General features: G+C 39.1%; 3 protein-coding genes across 6 annotated transcripts in view; 2 read left to right on the top strand and 1 right to left on the bottom strand.

Annotated features, from left to right (window-relative positions):
• Positions 1-159, bottom strand: part of LOC103177479 (cytoplasmic tyrosine-protein kinase BMX) — a 30,862-nt gene extending 30,703 nt beyond the window's left edge. Inside the window, exon 1 of one of the 2 annotated variants that reach the window (XM_042333891.1) lies at positions 131-159. The gene's annotated coding sequence lies outside the window, so the exon portion shown is untranslated. The other variant, XM_042333892.1, reaches the window with a different exon arrangement.
• Positions 160-216: 57 nt separating this feature from the next.
• On the top strand, positions 217-13,083 carry zgc:113276 (uncharacterized protein LOC553748 homolog). Of its 3 annotated transcripts, none has more exons than XM_042333894.1 (9): positions 217-500; positions 3,813-4,000; positions 4,379-4,594; positions 7,720-8,023; positions 8,587-8,720; positions 9,611-9,850; positions 10,553-10,714; positions 12,321-12,410; positions 12,716-13,083. In XM_042333894.1, the coding sequence occupies exons 1-9, from the start codon at positions 290-292 to the stop codon at positions 12,893-12,895; spliced, it is 1,725 nt and encodes a 574-aa protein (XP_042189828.1). In that variant the 5' UTR covers positions 217-289; the 3' UTR covers positions 12,896-13,083. The 3 variants fall into 3 exon arrangements, with proteins under 3 accessions (XP_042189828.1, XP_042189829.1, XP_042189830.1); XM_042333895.1 differs by having other exon boundaries at positions 12,321-12,369; positions 12,716-12,861; XM_042333896.1 differs by having other exon boundaries at positions 12,321-12,394; positions 12,716-12,801.
• A 2,310-nt stretch (positions 13,084-15,393) lies between these two features.
• The window catches only part of pir (pirin), a 43,040-nt gene continuing 38,746 nt past the window's right edge, over positions 15,394-19,687 (top strand). The window contains exons 1-2 of the mRNA XM_007891649.2: positions 15,394-15,543; positions 17,955-18,055. Of these exons, the coding sequence (XP_007889840.1) occupies positions 17,963-18,055 (93 nt within the window). The 5' untranslated portion in view covers positions 15,394-15,543; positions 17,955-17,962. The remainder of the gene's footprint in view (positions 15,544-17,954; positions 18,056-19,687) is intronic.

Raw genomic sequence — 19,687 nt, 5'->3', positions numbered from 1 at the left:
TGCCTTGCCCTGCCCTGCCCTACAGCAGGTGACCACGGTCCCTGTGAAAAGCTCACCGAGAGGGATGGCTTGGAATCCACTGACCGCTCAGATAAACTTGACCGAGGCTTACGTCCCGCCCCCTCCTTACTCAGAGTGACAGAGGGGAGCAGCCAACCAGCGTTTCCTTTGGCTGAAACGCCGGGCGGTGATTGACGGGAGCGATGCGGTCAAACCGCCAGCAGGTTAGAGTGCGCTGGAGCTGGTGACGCTGCAGCCGCAGTGCTGCGCTCGAGCCCTGACCCTGATCATGGTCCTGGTCCTGGATGTGCTGATAGTGGGAGCGGGTCCACACGCTCTCACTCTGGCTTCTCTGTTGCAGACTCCCTGCAATGCTGCTGTCACCTCCTCCTCCTCCTCCTCCACCTCCTCCTCAATTTTAAATGGCATTTTGCTGAGTAAGAGCAAATCCAGAAGACCTCGCAGGGCAGCGACCAAACAGCCAGACAGTGACTTTTCTGGTCAGTTCTGATGTGTGTTCAGCAGCTTGTGATGTGTCTGTGTGTGTGTGTGTCTGTCTGTGTGTGTGTGTCTGTGTGTGTGTCTGTGTGTGTGTGTGTGTGTCTGTCTGTGTGTGTGTCTGTCTGTGTGTGTGTCTGTGTGTCTGTCTGTGTGTGTCTGTCTGTGTGTGTTTGTGTGTCTGTCTGTGTTTGTGTGTCTGTGTGTGTGTGTCTGTGTGTGTGTCTGTGTGTGTGTGTGTGTCTGTGGGTGTGTGTTTGTGTGTCTGTGTGTGTGTGTGTCTGTGTGTGTGTGTGTCTGTGTGTGTGTGTGTCTGTGTGTGTGTGTGTGTGTCTGTGTGTGTGTGTGTGTCTGTGTGTGTGTGTGTCTGTGTGTGTGTGTGTCTGTGTGTGTGTGTGTCTGTGTGTGTGTGTGTGTGTCTGTGTGTGTGTGTGTGTCTGTGTGTGTGGTGCACGTACTCCTCGCTCTAAAAACATCATGACAGCTGCTGTTGTCAGCAGCATGTGTGTGGCTGTTGAAGTGCCACTTTAAATTGAACGGAGTATTCATTGGATATTAGATTGTTAAATAAAAATAATAATAATAATCCTTGCATTTTGATATAGCACCTTATTATTGTCTTCGAGACGTCTCAAAGCTCTTCACAGAATATTTTGTGGGCAAAGCGCGACAGCCAATTGCGCACAGCAGTAGCCCACAAACAGTCGTGGATTGAAGTGAGCAATTTATTATTATTTTGGGGGGAAGGAATTATTACCCCTGGAAAAGCGATCTGCCAATCAACTAACAACCAGGTTCCTACTTACTGCTCGGTAAACACAGGCGTGTGGAGTAAGGAAACTTGGCCAACATTTCGCCCGGCCAGGAATCAAACCCAGGTCCTCTCGCTTGTGAGGCGATTGTAATCCTTGCATTTCATATAGAGCCTAATCACGTTGTCAAAACATCTCAAAGCATTTCACAGGATTCACTTGTGTATTTGTAGGTGAATGCAGCAGACAATTTGTGCACAGCAGTGTTCCATAAACATCCATGATGTGAATGATTAATATGATCTGGGGCACTGCTGGTCAGGACACTCAGATAGTTGCATATGTTCTTTACCGCCCACATGATCAAGGAGATGGGACCTCGATTTAACATCTTTAAAATCTCCTATGAAACAGCGCTCCTCTTAGATGATGATCTAAAAGTCCTAATATGGAGCTTGCAGTCGAGGATGAACACTGCTTGCTTGCATTCATATAGTACCCATCATGCAGACAGCATCTTGGAATGCTTAACAGCGGTGTGGTTTGATGCTGAACTGGAAAAAGAAGGGAAGTGAGCAAAAGCATGTTTGAAGAGGTTTGATTTGAGGACTGACAAAGATGGGGCAAGACAGAGGGGTTGAAGCATAGAGACACAACGCAGCACCAAAGTTTGGGGGAGGCAAGTTAAATTCATCATTTGCTTTGCAGGAAATTACTGTATGCAAATTGGCAGCAGGAATTTTGCTTAAAAATATACTGCCCCAGCCTTAATAGCTTTTACCTACGCAGCACTTTTAGATGTTTTGATATTATAGGTGCTGTATCAAATGCAATAATTATTGTTGTAGTAACCCTTTGTGTTTCACTGGGCAATTTCATTACAACACCATAATCTGGATCCAATATCTTACAAAGGAAGACCCTCATGGGATGCTGTCTTCAATATGAATTTGGATCTAGGATTTGCTTTGGCTGGATGTAAATTTTATGCAATGCATAAACTATTTTTCACGATTGCAGGGTAATCTTATAGTTGAAATATCAAGACAGAGTAAATTCTTCCAGGATTTTAATATCAGAATCATAGTAATTAAATAATTGATGGCTACTATTTGGCTCAACAAGTCTGTTGTGTCTGTCATTTCTTCTGGAATCAGCTCCTACTGCAGCTAACTACTCCAATAACATGAGTATTGTACATAGATGGGATAAGATGTTTTCTTTGAAAATATATGTGTGAAAATTTTCCACTGAAGAAATGAGTGAATGGTGACTTTTTGGAAATGTAGAATACTTCAAGACAATACTTGAACGATACCTCATAAACAAATTTCAAGGAAATTTTATTTAAAAAATATTATTTCCTCCTTCCTACTGATTTCCTGTACTCCACTTTCAAAGATACTTTCGCACACTGGAGTAATGTTTTGAGAACACCTTAGCCAACAGACCAATCTTCATGGGTAATCTTAGGCAATGAATACTGGTGGATTTTCCACTATAGTATTTAAATTCAATCACACAAATTACACTTTCCAATACCTGTTATCAAATGCAGTGGGGCCTAGGAAAGCTGATTGAAAAAAAAATGGTCATTCAATCCATGACTGTTTGTGGGACGCTGCTGTGCACAGTTAGCTACCACATTTTGCCCCAAAAATATACAGTATATTCTGTAAAGTGCTTTGAAATGTCTCAACAACGTGACAAGGTGCTATATCAAGTGCACGGATTATCATTATCATCCCCATCCACACACAGCTGCAGAGTATCAAACCAAGCTTAATAGCACACAATAAGGTGTACTTAAACAACCATTGAGAGAACTTCACTGATGAGATTTTTCATCTAATTTGTTTTAACTTCCGATTCCTGGGTAAAATAATGAATATCATTTTAAAAATGTATTCCAAAGTAATATTTCTTTCAATGCAAAGTGCTGATTATGTGAGTATGACTGAAGAATATTTCAGTTCAAAGGAGTCAATTGCTGACTTCTCTGATTCACTCTTCCATCATGAACCTCAGAATTACTTTAAATTCATAATTTTAACAAGAAAGTATGGAACTGCTCAAAAATAACTTCTATGGATTTATTGATTTTTGATAATATTTGGAGGTATGAAAGTTAGAAACAACAAATTCTTGTACTTTGAGTGTGGAAGTGAATCTTGAGATGTTATATAAGCTTGCTAATTATACAGATGTAATGTAGTTCCTGTAATGATGGAACATAGCTGAAAACAAAACTTGTAAACTAAGATCGTCACATTGTTCAATAAATAAGTCACAGGTAAACTAAGTATACAGCACAAGCAATAATCTGTATGGTGTTAAAAGTTGCTCTTGAAGTTAAAAAAAATTTGAGTACCACTTATTGTCATAATAATTAAAAACATAATTTGGTCACTCAATCCACTACTGTTTGTGGGACACAAATAACTTGTTAATAATTACTATATATACAAACCAATATAATGCAATAACATTTATCTTATTCTATAGTGAAGTTTCCCCACTCTGATTGTTAATCCATATGCTTACCACTTCTGTTCCTCATAGAAACAAATGGTATTAGAAGTCATACAAGTGAAGACAATATACAGATACCGGCACTTCCAACTACATTGAATGTAAAGGTTGTGGATACATATGGCCAGTGGGTGAGGCTGTGGGACCAGCAGTTCACAGCACTAAATATTCCTCATTTGCGATCTCATACGTTGGTGCATACTGATCCATTCGACAAGGTGAGATTGCTTGTTCTGACATCATCTGGATTGCATGAGTGATTCAATTTCTGTATGAACTGGCTTTTCATTCCTGAGTTATTAGTTAGGAATCACACCATGGTTTCTAAAGTACAGTATATCAACTTAAAACAATTGAAAAAATCCAGAGAAATAGTTTCTGTAATAGTTAATATTTATTTATACATCACATGAACTTGTGTGGTGACTTGTAAATTAGTAAACATTTATTACCCAATTGTAGTTGTAGGGAAGGCTTTAACTTATATAGGAGTAAATTTTATATATTGTGTTTACAGTACAACAATTTGTTTTGTTAGTATTTTATTTTTGTTAGTTTCTTTTCATATGTAATGCTTTGTTTGTCTTCTATTACAGGCAGCATTGCAAAAATTTATATCATTGCACGAGCGAACTGATGAATTGCACTTCTTGTCTGATCGGGTGTACATTCAGGACGAGAATGCCTTTTTCAATGACAACCGTTTGGGGAAAAAGGACAAAAAAAAGTTGTCGTCCAGTTCTTCACTGAAGCACAATCTCTATTTCAGTGTGCCTGGCGCAGTATTGATAATGGATTTCTTTGAGGATCAGGTTTGACTGCTGATTTGACATTGCTTGTGTGGACAAACTACTTTGGTGCCTAGTGAATCAGATTGAGGCATCAGCATTTGCTGTGGTTGAACGCTTGCAATAATCAGCTGCAAAGACTTTAGAAATCCGTCTGCATGGAACTTGCTGCAGTATTTACTTCTAACACTAATAACTGAAATAACCTAACCATGAGTTCAGTATGAACTCATTATCTTAGCATTTACTGGAGATCGCTTCAGCAACTCTGATATGATCTAAACTTCATTTGAAATATATATTCCATTCATTGTCACATAAAGTAGTGTGGTTGCAACCAACTTTGTATGATTAAACCGCATGCCAATCAATGTCGCCATTCAGGATGACATCCGTGTCTTCTTCACAGTACTGCAGAAATCCATGAATAAAATAAATTGGTTCAATATGTTCTCAATCGCTGCAAGTTAGATCCCTAATTTAATGTAAGAAAGAGATAAAAGAGAATCTGTTGGTTCTTAAAGTGAGAGAATTTGGGCAGTAGTATTTAGAACCATAAAAACTCAGATTAACAACTTTCGGGCTAAATTATCAAGGCTAAAATGTTTGTTCTTTTAGATATGATTTCTTCTTGAAAATAAATTGACCTTAAAAACTCCTGATTTTATATCTAAAAAACATAATTTTTTTTAAATTCCCTGTTATTTTTTCTGAATTTCCCTCCCTCCTCCCTCTCATCCTACTCCTGCACCTCCACCCTGCAGCATACCATTCCTCTAGCTTCCTGAATTAATAGTTTTCAAAACTGTGTGTTGCAATTCTTTGCAGATATAAAGTGAATGTAATGAATGGATCATTTCCTTTTTGTGCTCTCTGTCTTCGTTTTTGATCATTTGTTCTTAGCAATGTAAGTAGACTAAAATTAAAAGGTTTGTCTAAATTGTGACTAAATGTTAATATTCCAAATATAGCTTTTAAGTGAGTGTCTCTGTGACTGTGCATGAAAACCCTGCATTTTCATTTGGACTCACGCCGTGCTAGAGGAATGATGTTTATCATCACCGAAGCCAGGTAGAAAATCAATCTATTCTTTCTCTGTATGATCTGTTTTATACAAGTGCCAATAAATTATTTCAAGGTAAGTTCCTTGGTTATATCAATTTTTTTCTAGTTGTACCTATTTGAAAATAAATATTCAGTTCCTATTTTGAACCTCTATGAGCTCATTGCTGTGTGGTGGTTTGCGTTGATGTTGTGAGAACTATTGCCTCTTTGAGGATTATTAAAATGAATGTACTAATAATTGAAATGGTACCAACTAACCCATACTGTCCTTATACAGGACAACAGCATTATAACACGCCTTGCTGTAACATAGCTTCACTTACAATTTGATTTCATTGTGAACGTAGACATTTCTTACCCAAAAATTGGAATACTGCCATCGTGAAAAAATAGCTGATTTACAGGTCATCAGGTTACCACTAACATTGTTTCATGCACACAGCGCACAAGAAGCCCCATTGGCTTAATTTTGCAAAGCGCATCAGCAGAGCTTCTTGAGCATAGAGTGCAAGCACAGCACATGTGTATTACCCATGTGTGTGCAACACGCTGGAAGTGACTTCAGTGGAGATCTGACGACCTGGAAATTGGCCATTTTATCGTGCTTCTTTACAACACGAGGCCTGAGACATTGGAATCCTGATGACTGCATTGTAAAAAGGATTGTCCTGCATATGAGATGAAGAAAATTTGAAATTTGATTCATCTGGATTCCCTCTTTTACTTGCCTCCTTTCAGATTGTGAAGGTTGTGTTGTTGTTGTTGTTGTTGCATGTTCAAGGCTGGGATGTGTAATAGGTTTGAGTTCAAAGTCAATAATCTGAGACATGAATGACACAATTTATTGAAAGGAAGGGGATGAATCACTAGAAAAACTTCCAAGAAGATAAAGTGTTGAGGATGGTGCCCAAAAGCACAGTCAAAGGAATGTTTTTAGACAGGTTTTAAAGGCACAAAGCAGAGAGATTCTAGAAGAGGGTTTCAGTGAGTGGTTCAAAGTTCAGCCACTGATGATGAGACAGAGGAGATAAGGAATATACAGCAGGCCAAGTTCAGGAAGCCAGAGAGAAACATGGGTTTACCAGTTTATTAAAGCTGTGTAAAGCTGCTAAACCAGCAAACACATCTGCAGAATTTTGAGAAAATGAGTGTGAAAAATGATGTGTATTACATGTGTGGGATGGGAGAGGGGAGGCCTGGCTTTATAATATAATAATCCTTGCATTTAATATAGTGCCTTATCACATCTTCGATGTGCCTTTAGCACATGTAGGTAATTCATATTAGAACAGTAGGAAATCTTTTAACTTATTTCAAATGTTCGACTCCTATGTGGGTTGACCAAAACTGAACACAAAACTTTGCTGAAAGCATGATCAAAATAAATTTTTTTGAATTATGTAACAAGTTAAGTATCCTCATACTGCCTACTTAGTATTGTGGAGATACTGATGTATAAATCAATGTATGCATCAATATGCATTAATCTATATGTATCGGTTTTACAACAACAACAAAGTTACATTTGTATGGCGCCTTTCACGTCGGGAGGACTTCCCAAGGCGCTGGACTGTCAGTGTTTCGGACCCGAGCTGGGAGTCAGGATTGGGGAGGGTGTAAGGTAGGGGGTGAAGAAAGGTAACTTTTGTCAATCATCTTGAGTGCTATGATTAAATCCAAGACAATAATACCCAGCTTCGTCTATTAGCTCTCCTTCACCCAATATTTTGTATCAACATAATTGGATATTCTCTTAATGATTGCCTCCTCCACGTCACTCTTAAATGCTAAGGGAAACCAAGGTCTCAAAACTATTCCTGCAAAACTCCAGCATCTGCACTGCACAGCTCACATTTAGGTAACTAAAACATTCAGGTAAAATTTTTGAGTCTCAATTAATATGAGTTAATTTGGCTCAAGCAAAATTGAACCTATAGATGATATCAGTTTGTGAAATTGCATCAACTTTGAATGGAACATTAAGAAAAAGTTGAAGGAAATCCCTATGTACATGAGATTTCTTAAACACCTTTGCTGCAATTTATTACCAGATGTAATATTTCCTGGTAATCTTCCAAATACAGGTTAGGAAATACCATCTTGAAAACAGTGTGATACCAGGTACTGTTGAGAAAATTATCCCGATCCTGACCCCCTGCACAGAACCACACAGCAGTGAACCCAAGCAAACCCAATTCTTTCAAGTAGTACTTGAGAGCGGAGAGACGATTGAGGCTCGCCAAGTTGTTCTTGCGACGGGACCCACCAGAGCTCAGATGGCTAATATCCCAACATGGGTCTACACAATAAGTGAGAGTTACCCTGAGGAACGTCTTCAACATACAGTACAGCTCATGCATCATCAGGCTGTCAGTCGAGAGAAAAATGGTGAGACAATTTTTGTATGCGTGTATCGGGTTGTGCTGTGCAATTGTGGTTTGTCATAAGAGAACAAACACAATCCTGAAAGACTTATGTGAGAGCCAACTACTGATCCTGTAGGAGTCCTGTAGCTCAGTAGTTAGAGCACTTGTCTCGCAAGTGAGAGACCTGGGTTTGATTCCCAACAGGGCGAAATATTAGGCAAGTTTCCTTACTCCACACGCCTCTGTTTACCTAGCAGTAAATAGGAACCTTGTTGTTAGTCGATTGGTGGATTGCTTTTCTGGGATAATAATTCCTTAAAAAAACAAATTGGCCACTTCAATCCATGACTGTTTGTGGGACACTGCTGTGTGCAATTGGCTGCTGCGTTTCGTCCACAAAATACACAGTCAATTCACTTTATAGTATATTCTGTGAAGCGCTTTGAGACATCTCAAAGACATAACAAGGCTTATTATATCATATATATATCCGGTGTCACAGTAATTACTGATACATTTTTGAAGTAATTGCTGTGAATGATTATTATTTCTTAACGATGACTCAACAAGTATCCTACATCACAGCTGCACCTGATGTTTGCCAGAATGGAGAAGCAGTTCTGGTGATTGGCGGAGGCCTTACCAGTGCTCACGTTGTTCACATTGCCCTTCAGCAAGGCTCTCGACACGTGACCTGGGTCATGCGTAAACATTTACAGGTAAGTCACAAGATGTTACTTTGCGCGTCACGCACTTATATCGGTATTTCTTTTATCTTCTTTTACAAAACAGAGGAAATGCTTTCCGACAATTTGCAAACAGGTTAGTGCAGCCGTGTATTAAAGTTGATTTCAATTAAACATAATTCCGAGTTTTTCAGAGTAATAGTAATAACTGAGATTGTTGGTCTGTTTACACTAGCTAATTAGTGTAACTTTTGAAGACAGGATAAAGAATCTACAATGTTTAAATAGTTAATGACCATTTTTTCAGTACCTTTGAGGTTTAACCATCCAGTGCAGTGCAATTCTATATATGCACTAGCCACCTTCTCACCAAAGTGACCATTCTTCTTGTGTGAGCTTAGACAGTGCAGCAAACCTAATTGTGTCCTCATCTGAGGTTCATACATGTGTGCCTCCAATAGGATTACTAGAATAGCAACCCTGGCCAATTCTTCTCCTTCTAGGGGTATTGAAGCCATTTATAGAACCCCAACTGCCGACTTGGCTGACATCAGTTCTATAATGAGTTATCTGATCCTATAGTCTCCTGTTTTCTACGTCTTAGTAGTTTTACCCACTAGGCAATCTGAGGAGCTACGGGTTAATTCTTATGTTTAATATTCTTTTGATCAAAAATGAATTATTGCTTTATTCAGTGCAATTTATAAGTATCAAAGTGTTTTTGTTTATGCTGTTATCATACTTGATGTTCTTAACAATAAATTGATGATAATTTGCTGCAAGTTGGATTATGTTTCCTCTTAGATATTGCTTGTTTAAAGCAACAGTTAATGCAATCGTTTTAACCAGAAATTGGAATGTGATTTCAGATAATATGAAAATAAAGGATTTAGCACTTACTCTCTCTGGTCTGTCGTACATAGCTGAAACAGTTTGATGTGGGTGATGTTGAAACCTTGGTCGGACGCTATTCACATGTGGAACATGGGATTAAACTGGACGGGCTTGCCTATCTGCGCCAGTTCTATAATGAGAGGAGCCTACATAAACGTCTTGCTATGATACACCAGGCAAGAAAAGGGGGAGCAATAACTCCAGAGATCTATCAGCAGCTGAAACCTTACATGGGGCAGGGTCTTCTCACTGTTGAAACCTATTGTCAGGCAAGTATGTTTATAGATCCAGTGGATATCTCTTCAAATGCCAAAACATGATTGACATAGCAGTGGTTTCTCTGTACAATATCGTATTTCCCTGCTCCTGTTTTATTGGAAATAATTTATGTCATGTTGAGGTATGCTGTGCAATTCTTAAGCTGTTATAAAATTGTATCAAAATCCTATTATCATGAGGTTAGTTTTTGAATGGTTAATGGCTGACTGCAAGATTCGCTATATACATACACACATATATGTGCAGATTATAAAGTCCTTTTGAAAAAGGGAATTGTTGATCCATCTTTTTAACTGTGTCACCGTTAGGTCACACAAAATGATGTAAATACACAATATTGTCAGGGGTGATACTGAGTTTTATTTAAGACATATATTTAATATAGAGATAAATTTTGAACATCCTGATAGTTTTACAACATAAGGCAATTGACAGTAAGGTGTGGTGTTGTTAATGGAAATGAAACACCTTCCATTTTAGGGAATGAGTATCAAACACTCAAGACTGGAACACCATGGTCTGACATAGAGTAAAATTCCATTGACGAAATAAATTGATAACCCCCTGTAAGATATTGGCCCTAATTGCATGTTTCCATTGTCCGCACTACCCACATTAGGACTTTCCTGCAACAGATTTCCCAACCTTTACGTGCTGGAATTCAGAAGGTTGATTTTTATTCACTTTGAAAGGTTTCTGAAGCTGGGTGGTCTTACAAAAACCAATTATGGAAAGTGGCTTTAAGTAATGGCAAGCTGTGGAGTGGTGACCGCATCTGGCTGGCTACTGGCTGCAAACTGGATGTTTCTCAGGATCCTTTGCTCTCTGACACCATGCGAGAGTTTCCCATTCAGGTATTAGGCTTTTCCTCTTACTGATGTTACCAGATGTCACTGGTGTGAATTGCTGTCTCTCTGTTCTCACTCAAAATATCCAAGGTGTTTTCAATGTGATATTATTGTCCCTGAAAGCACAGCTTCTGTGTTGTAACATTATTATAGAAAACTGTATTTTTTCAAACTGCAACAATTTAACAACAAATATCTATTATCTCTCTCTAGATATAATCTGCAAAATAACTTCTGTTTCTTCCTCTTCTGTTGACAAACATAGGATCAAAAACTGTAACTTACACAACAACAGCCTTTTTTTTGTATCCACTTTGATCCTTGAAAGAAATTCTATCCCAGAAATTTCGAAGAAACACCCCAAAGAATTCCCATCATTCAAAACACAAAGATTGGTCAGAGAGTAGGAAAGGTTAGAGATAAGGGGTGAGACTGAGAGACTTTGTGAGAGAGTTCCAAAGGATGGGGCAAAATGGGGTGGAGGGGCTAAACTGCTTAAAATTAGCAAGCGAAGGGTGTTGGGCAGTTAACCCCCAGTCCTCAAAACAAAGCCATGGCCTGAAAAACGATACCCATACCCATTGATCTGATCAGGCCTCATGCAGAGTACTGCATACAGTTCTGGTCATAGTGCATAATGGGACTGTCTTGGCTCTAGAGGCAGTGCAGAGGAGAGCAATAAGAAGGATCCCCAGTGATACGAGGAATGATCTGCGAGAAACAATGAGTCAAACTAAGGCTCTTCAGTCTTGAAAGGTGTTATCTCAGAGGAGACCTTACAGAGCTATATACAATTTTAAATGGGATTGTAAAAGTAAACTCAGAAAATCTTGGAGGACATAAATTTAAAGTTGCAAATGACAATTTCAGGACAGACCCCAGAACATTTTTCTTTACCTAGAGGGTAACCAACGACTGGAACAGGCTGCTCGGAAGGGTGGAAGTCTAGGACACTGGATTTATATTTAAAAAATACAGCTGGATGCTGTGAACTGTGTGATAGGTGTTCTGGAAGGCTGAGATCAAATGGCTCTCTTCATTCAAATCAATATTGTGATCTAGTGAACCTATTCTTGAGAAAACTTAGAAATAGTAAGTGTGCAATAAGAACCATCAGGTACTGGGGCTCTTAGGTCAGTGCAAACACCCTGCCCCAATTTAACTAAATGGTTAAAAATCTTCTCTAATGTTTAATTTCCTGCTGCCTCCTGGATACTCACCACATCAGGACTATATTTGGGAAAACAATTACTCAGCTGACCTCATTTCTAGGCCATTAGTTCAACTGCTGCTTAGTGACAGTTGGGATCGATATGCTTTTTGGCAACAAATAGCAATTGAGTAATCCGAAAATTCAACAATATCCAGGACCAACGACAACATGTCAGAGAGTTGCTCTTTGATGGACCCTTTATCGAGAGCAGCTGCACAGCTCAAGAAAAAGGGTTGAAATGTCAGATTTCTCATAACGCAGGGAAAATCATTCACAACTTTTTTTTAAAAAAACTAATTAAAGAGGTGCATTGTTCTGATTTCAAAGTATTTCCTATTGCACCAGTAGAATCGTTTGAACACTAAACTTCACCCACTTGTGCTTTTTGTCTTTATTCAGGTTCTGGATGGGTGGCCAGCTGTCAGGGAGAGCCTGCAGTGGGCATCAGGTTGTGATCTCTACCTCATGGGCCAGTATGCAGCTCTTCAGGTTCTGCCCTGTTGTGTGTGCTCGTGGCAGTGACAATTGGTGCATTGTTTGCTGCTCGTTTGACTTTTTTTTAATATATTTAGTGCACACAAATATTTTTAATAATTTAATCTACACTGGCAAGAGCCTCTCTGTTCCTGGTCTGACCTCCTCTTGCTATAATGTAGCTCTGTGTGCATATGAAATGCAAGAATGATGAATTATTATTTATTTATTATTGTTTAAGATGTACTTCGCTATCAAGATGCATGAGTTACATTGAAATGATAAATCCCTTTTATAATTCAATGAATTGTTTTAAACAGGTGGGTCCCCATGCAATAAATTTAGCTGGCGGTCAGGCAGCAAGCACAAGGATTACAAAGGCTATACTTCAGAAGCATAAGAGATGGAATGGAGACTGTATGGCACTTGAAGAGCAAAATCTTGAAAAGAACAGAGCTGAGGAATATGTTCAGCATATGTATGGACTGATGTGGCTGTGAGGAAGAACATCCTCAAAGGGATGAATGTCTTATATACTGGAATTTGAAGGGAATGGAACTTGGCACTGGTGGTGAGAGTGGAATTTCTCTTGCATCTAGATTTCTAAATGTGCAACTTTTGGGCAAATCTTCTATTCAGTCATAGAATTACACAGCACAGAAGGAGGTCATTCAGCCCATCGTGTCTGTGCTGGCCCTTTGAAAAGAGCTGTCCAATTCAATCCCAGTCCCCCGCTCTCCCCACAGTCCTGCAAACTTGTCCTCCCCAACTTGTCCTTATTATTATTATAGTTCAGTGTTAATTTTGAAGCCAGCTTTCTGCTGTTATCAAGATAATCTTTGATTACACAATTTAACAAAATTTGCACATTCTAAGATGCTAAGAAAAACATCTAAGTCTAAACCCAGATGGAAATGCCCCTCCCTCAGATTGCCCACAGGGCTTAAGTTTGTGACTGCAGTTTTCGAGTTTGTGGAAATTGTGAATGGAACCCCCAGCTGGACTCTCTGCTGCTTAAGATGGCATATTGGGATATTTATAGTTCTGCTTCCTTTCTCTTGTGTATGGAATACTTAATGGATGTTAAAGCACTCATGATGGTATTTCAATAGAGAAGCAAGTTTTTCCTGATGCCCTGATCAACAATTCCTAACTAAATTTGGTCTTCACTTCATGGCTGTTTGCAAGACATTGCTACGCTCAACTTATCATTACATTGTACAGAAAAACAGGGCTTTTTTGACATGATAAGGTTCTGCATCAAATGCAAGGATTATATTATTTATGTGTGGATGGTTGAAGTGTTATGTGTGAATGCCTGAAATGTCAAGCAATGCTTTGACTTCTTTTGTTATGTTGCTTTTTGTGTATTTTTTTTAAAATCTTACCATTTACATAAATTGCAGGTTTTAAATAAACATAACAAGTCAAATGCCGTTTTTATCTGCAGCGAGTTCTATAATAAAGTGAAATAACTGAGACTAGGATGGTTCTGTAACATATACATATAATTTACAATAATTTTAAGTTTAGAAACAGATCTTTGTAAATTTAAAACCACCTTTTTATGGTGGTTTGAGAAAATCTCTGTATTTCCTGAGAATAAACTATAGATACATATATTTTCTTAATGAATCAGAGCTGGTATTTTTGTCCTCCAACAAAAGAGGGTTCAAGAGAGTGGTAAAATAAATAAAATACACAGAAAATAAAAGATTGGGGTCAACACCATCAAATTTATATTAGCACTTTTCACATCGGGATGACCTCCCAAGATGCTGGACAGTTCAGGGTTTGCACCTGAGCTAGGGGAGCTGAGGGGTGGGAGTTGGTGGAGAAAGATTATCAATTATGGAGTCAAAGAGCAAGGTCTTGAGGCAAGTCTTGAAGAAGGTGAGGAAAGGGGTGAGTTATAGAGGATGGAGTTCCAGAGAGTGAGGGGCAAATAATGAAGTGATACAAGAAGTGATCACTGAAGACATTCATCTTCTGCATATTGTAATGGTGCTAAAAAAAATGCCCTCAGTGTAGTGCAGAATTGGCAATCTGAGTTTGAGGTGGAGTAGAGGAACTTTACTTCATAATGTCAGCCTGGCATGGTTGGTAGCATTCGCATCTGGGGGTGGGGGGGGGAGTCATAAAGTTGTGGGAGGAGACTTCATGTCAGGATTTGAGCTCACAGGCTGATACTCCAGTGCAGTGCTGGAATAGCTCCACATCGTTGGAGATGCCATCCTTTGGGTGAAACGTTAAACCAAGGTCCCATCAGTCTGTTCAGGTGGATCTTTAAATTTTAGATATTAAAGATCCTGTGCATTATTCAAAAGAGAAGAGTTTCTCCAAGTGTACTCTCTGGATAAATTAAGATAACTTGGTCTTTCATTTCATAGCAAAATGTATTGCACACGTGCCTCATATAGATAGCATCTTTTTTTCACCCCTAACTTTCTCTTTCAATCTCATCTGACATTTCTCTCCTGCCTATACTGTTTCTCTGTTTTTGGATCTTTCTTCTGTTCCATTTTATCACTCTCACCTGTCCTCTCTATCTGTCACTCGATATTCATCTCCCCCCACCCATCTGTCTCTTTCACCCTCATCTCTCTGTTAAGACCAACTCTACAATCCTCTTATGCGTTTACACCTATGCTCTGCAAAAGTGCTCTCTCTCACTTACTGTACTTCCTTTACTCCAGCTCCTGTCGCCCTCTCACCTGTCCCTTTACCTCTCACCTGTCTCCTGTTTCCTGTCCCTCCTTATCTTTCTCTCCCTCTCAGCTGCTCTTTCAATCTCTGGCATCTTTAACATGACCGCACGCTCTTTCCCACTCTTCAGCCTCTGCACCATTTTCTTTTTCCCCTGTGCATCTCCATATGATCCTTGTTTCTCTCTCGTTCCTCTTCCCCAAGTGAGCATAAACCTTCCTCTGTGTGTGTGCGTGGTTGCTCTGTGCTGAGTCACTGTGTATGTGGTGTATCTATTTACAGATCAGTGCTGCTGGCCACGTGATAAGCAGGTCATTGTGTAACTTATAGCTTCTTGGCCAAGGTTTACATGAGAAATCCTGACAGAGCTGAGAAGGGTCGAGGTTACTTAATATACTGGCGTCTAAATACAACACTTGACACGTTCTAGCTGTTTGCACAGGTATAGTACTGCATAGAGCCTTGATATTAATATTTCATTAATATTAATGAAATAACTCACTAACCAACACGGAAATACGACCTCCAGAGTCAGCTATAGGTGCTCACAGCATAAATCAGCCTGAGGCACCGCAAGGCAGAATTGTTTACCATATTTTTTTATTTCCAGAATTCTTGACTCCATGAATGTAAAACACAATGTGTATTAAAGGTCTTTGCAGGATGTTTAATTTATCATTCAGGTTTGTCTTTTTTTTGAAGCTTCAATGTATACTTTTAAATGTAGTTAATTATACATACTGTAATTACATGTATATTTATGACAATTACGTGTGGATCTATGGTATAATAATTTATTCCCTAATCCAGCCGGTCACATTCAAGTGCAGTGCAGGAAGGGGGCATTGTTGGAGGTGCCTTCCTTAGAGTGAAACATTAATTCAGACCTGTTCAGGTGAACGTTAAAGATCCCTGTTCAAAAAGAGAAGGGAGTTACTCCCGGTGTCCTGGCAAACCATTCCCCAGTTGGAAATAGGTTATTTACTGTTTGTGGGACATTGTTGTGTGTAAATTGGCTGCTGTGTTTACCTACAAAAATACACAGTCACTACATTTTGACCAAATCCTGTGAAGCATTTTGAGATATTTCAATTGTATTATAAGGCGCTATATGAAATGCAAGAATTATTATTAGAAGTTCACTGCCAGATGGTTTCTCCTTGCGACACGCATCGGTCAAAATTTAAGTTAAAAAAGCTTTTTTTTAAATTTTATTTGTATCCCTTGATTGCCTTTGATCATTAACCAATCATTTCCTTATTGCTATAGGCAGAAACCTTAAGCAATAGGTTTAATCTAACCTGGATGTCCTATGGATTCAACAATAACTAACAACAGATGAGCAATGTAATATAATAATAATAATCCTTGCATTTGATATAGCGCTTTTCACGTCGGGAGGACGTCCCAAAGCGCTTCACAGAACACACTGTAAAGTGAATTGACTGTATATTTGTGGGCGAATGCGGCAGCCAATTGCACACAGCAATGTCCCACAAACAATCGTGGGTTGAAAATGACCAATTTATTATTGTATATTATTTAATATAATGTAAGGACAAATGCTTCCTAATTCTCATTAAATGGATATGATTATGGTAGACGTTACTAGTATGATACAAAATCCTCTCAAATATCTGGTAATTTGCTGTAATGAAAGTATAAAACGTGATTAATTATTAAAGACTTACATTTGGGAATTGCCTAAGGATCCAGATTTCAGAACACTGAATGGGAAGGGGTTTTGAAAGGAGCTTATTTGAGCTCAAGAGATCAGATCTGCATTAAATTCAATTTTAAATCATTGCACCAATTATTCAGATCATCCAATTTATTCTCAGGTTATTCTTATTCAAATACATCTGTTGATGATGTCTCTTTTAATAGTAATCCTTGCATTTAACATAATGCCTTAGCATATCATTGAGTTGTCTCAAAATGCTTCACAAGCTATACTGTGAAGTAGATTGACTATGTAATCTGTGGGAGAAATGGGATTCAATATCATGGTTATTTTGATCTGGATCAGTGTACGAATGGAAAGGGTTCATTAAAGAAACCTTAGTTATTCGGTTTAAAATTGGATGAATTATTCAAAACTATGAATCAGCCTAGTTGGAGTTAATTAATTGGTTGTATGAAATGGAAAGATGATAGTTCACCTGATTATAAAGTTGTGTTGATTTCACTTTAATATTCAGCAATCTAGCTACAAAATGAATGGGAGGAATTTTCTATCAGAGTTAAGCTATTCCTCTGATAAAGTGGGACATTGGTTTATAAATACAAACTATAATGTTCAGTCCTTGATGTCTCTGCTGAATTAACTGACCTCACTGTGTGTCAATTGTAGTTCTGCAAAAAATGTGTGCTGTGAACCTGTCTGCACTCCCCACTAAAAGGAGAGGGATAGGAAGGGGTTCAAGACCCCATTTCTAACCCCGAGGCAGGGAAGCCTTTGTCTCTTCACCAAAGTGGAGTGCGCAGAGGCAATCTCCCCGCCCCCAGCACCCCGCCGCCATACGGGGCTGGGTCTGTTGCATCATGTAATGGGCTGTAATGGGATAATAGCATGCTGCATCATCTTTTCTGTAATGGGTTGGATACTGTCTGAGATAAGCGTAAATGTATATCAACAAGTAAATATATATATATTTTGTTTTTTAAAAAAAAGTAGTTCTGCTGCCACCCAGCTGAGATCAGCTAACGCAACCGTGGGACTTTCTAGTTCTGCACTTTTTAGTTTTGCTAAACGGTTCTATAGTTATATTGGGGTGGTGGGGGGGGGGGGGTTAAAGAATTGTGTAGCAGTGTTTTATTTTGTTAAGCTTCTTTGAAATGCTGCAATTGCAGAGCCTGCAATGTCTGTCAGAAGAGTTCTCCAAACACTTCTGAGTGTAGAGCAGTCTGAAGGAGTGGGTGCTCGAGTGCGGCGAAGCATTGGGAGACCAGAAGTAAATATTTCTTTCTTTTTGTTTATTCATTTCTTTTTGTTTTGTTCATTTAGACGATGGCCATATGCACATCTAATAATAATAATAATAGTAATAATAATAATAATAATCCTTGCATTTGATATAGCACCTTATCACGTCTCCGAGACATCTCAAAATGCTTCACATGATATATTGTAAAGTCTAATGACTGTGTTTTGTGGGTGAAACGTGGCAATCAATTGAACACAGCGATGCCCCACAAACAGCCATGGAGGAGTAACCAAATTAGTTCAGTGGTTAGAGCACTCGCTCTAATAATAATAATCCTTGCATTTGATATAACGTTTTATCACGTCTGTGAGACATCTGAAAACACTTCACAGAATATACTGTAAAGTGAATTGGCACTTCATCGTACAGAAACACTCACTCCCATCTTGGCCAGATTTCACTGGCTTCCTAGTTCCCATTGGATTGACTTTAAGATCCATGTTTTAATTTTCAAATGTCTCAAGCCCTTGTCCTTATCCCTATGATCTCCTGTGGTCCTTCACCCTGCTCACTGCGTCCGCAATGGTAATTTAGCCCTGGTTCCCCAAAATACCTCCATCTCACAAACTCCCTTTCTGCCCATCCCCTCTGCTCCACCATTGTTTGCCGTGCTTTCAGCCTCTACGTCCTGAGACTCTGGAATTCTCTACCTCAATCGCTTCACCTTGTCACCCCAGCCCCCCCCCCCCCCCCAGCCCCCCCGTTTCTCTTCGGATCACACCCGAAGACCTTCCTGTTTGACTGTATCCACGGTCACCACGGTTGGATTCGATAACAACTTTTAAGAGAGAAGTAGATAATTATTTGGGAAGGATAAGTTTGCAGGGCTATGGGGAGAGCGGGGGAATGGGATTGATTTGGATAGCTCTTTTCAAAGTGTCCTTCTGTGCTGTATAATTCTATGATTCTATGATGTGGAGTCCTGTAGCTCAGTGGTTAGAGCACTCGCCTCACAAGTGAGAGACCTGGGTTCGATTCGCGGCAGGCAAAATGTTGGGCATGTTTCCTTACTCCACACACCTCTGTTTACCTAGTAGTAAGTAGGAACCCGGTTGTTAGTCGATTGGCTGATCACTTTTCCGGGGGTAATAATTCTTTCAAAAAATAATAATAAATTGGTCACTTCAATGGGACTGTTTATGGGACGCTGCTGTGCGTTATTGGCTGCTGCATTTTGCCCACAAAATATACGGTCAATTCACTTTACAGTATATTCTGGTCACTTACATTAACACTTATATTGTTGTGCACAAATTGGCAGCCACATTTGCCTAGAAATATATACTGAAGTGCTTTCTGACCTTTTGATGTAATAAGGATCTATATCAAATGCAAGGATTATTATTATTGCCATTGGCAGAACCTTCCTTCTATTTTAGAGTATGCCGCCATCTTGGACACTGCAACATGTTTTTTGCATCAGTCAGAAAGAGAAGTCGAGATTGTAAACTGTGCGTTGCCCTCTACAATGGAGGCGTCTCATTGAAATGATACTGTAATATAAAGAGCAAGTGAAACTACAGCTGTGTAGTTACTTGCCGCAAAATTTAAGGACATGCTGATTTGATTTCTTCTGCATTGTTTGAAGTTGCCTGTCCA

The sequence above is a fragment of the Callorhinchus milii genome, unplaced genomic scaffold (genome assembly GCF_018977255.1).
Source record: "Callorhinchus milii isolate IMCB2004 unplaced genomic scaffold, IMCB_Cmil_1.0 Scaffold4, whole genome shotgun sequence".
NCBI lineage: Eukaryota > Metazoa > Chordata > Chondrichthyes > Chimaeriformes > Callorhinchidae > Callorhinchus > Callorhinchus milii.
Note: the sequence above shows the minus strand (reverse complement) of the source record. Positions and strands in the feature narration are given on the sequence as shown.

Coding starts and splice junctions, on each gene's coding strand:
- zgc:113276 (XM_042333894.1), top strand. CDS start 290: ATGGTCCTGGTCCTGGATGTGCTGATAGTGGGAGCGGGTCCACACGCT. Junction 8,024..8,586: donor TGTCAGTCGAGAGAAAAATG/GTGAGACAATTT, acceptor CCTACATCACAG/CTGCACCTGATGTTTGCCAG. Junction 8,721..9,610: donor TCATGCGTAAACATTTACAG/GTAAGTCACAAG, acceptor TGTCGTACATAG/CTGAAACAGTTTGATGTGGG.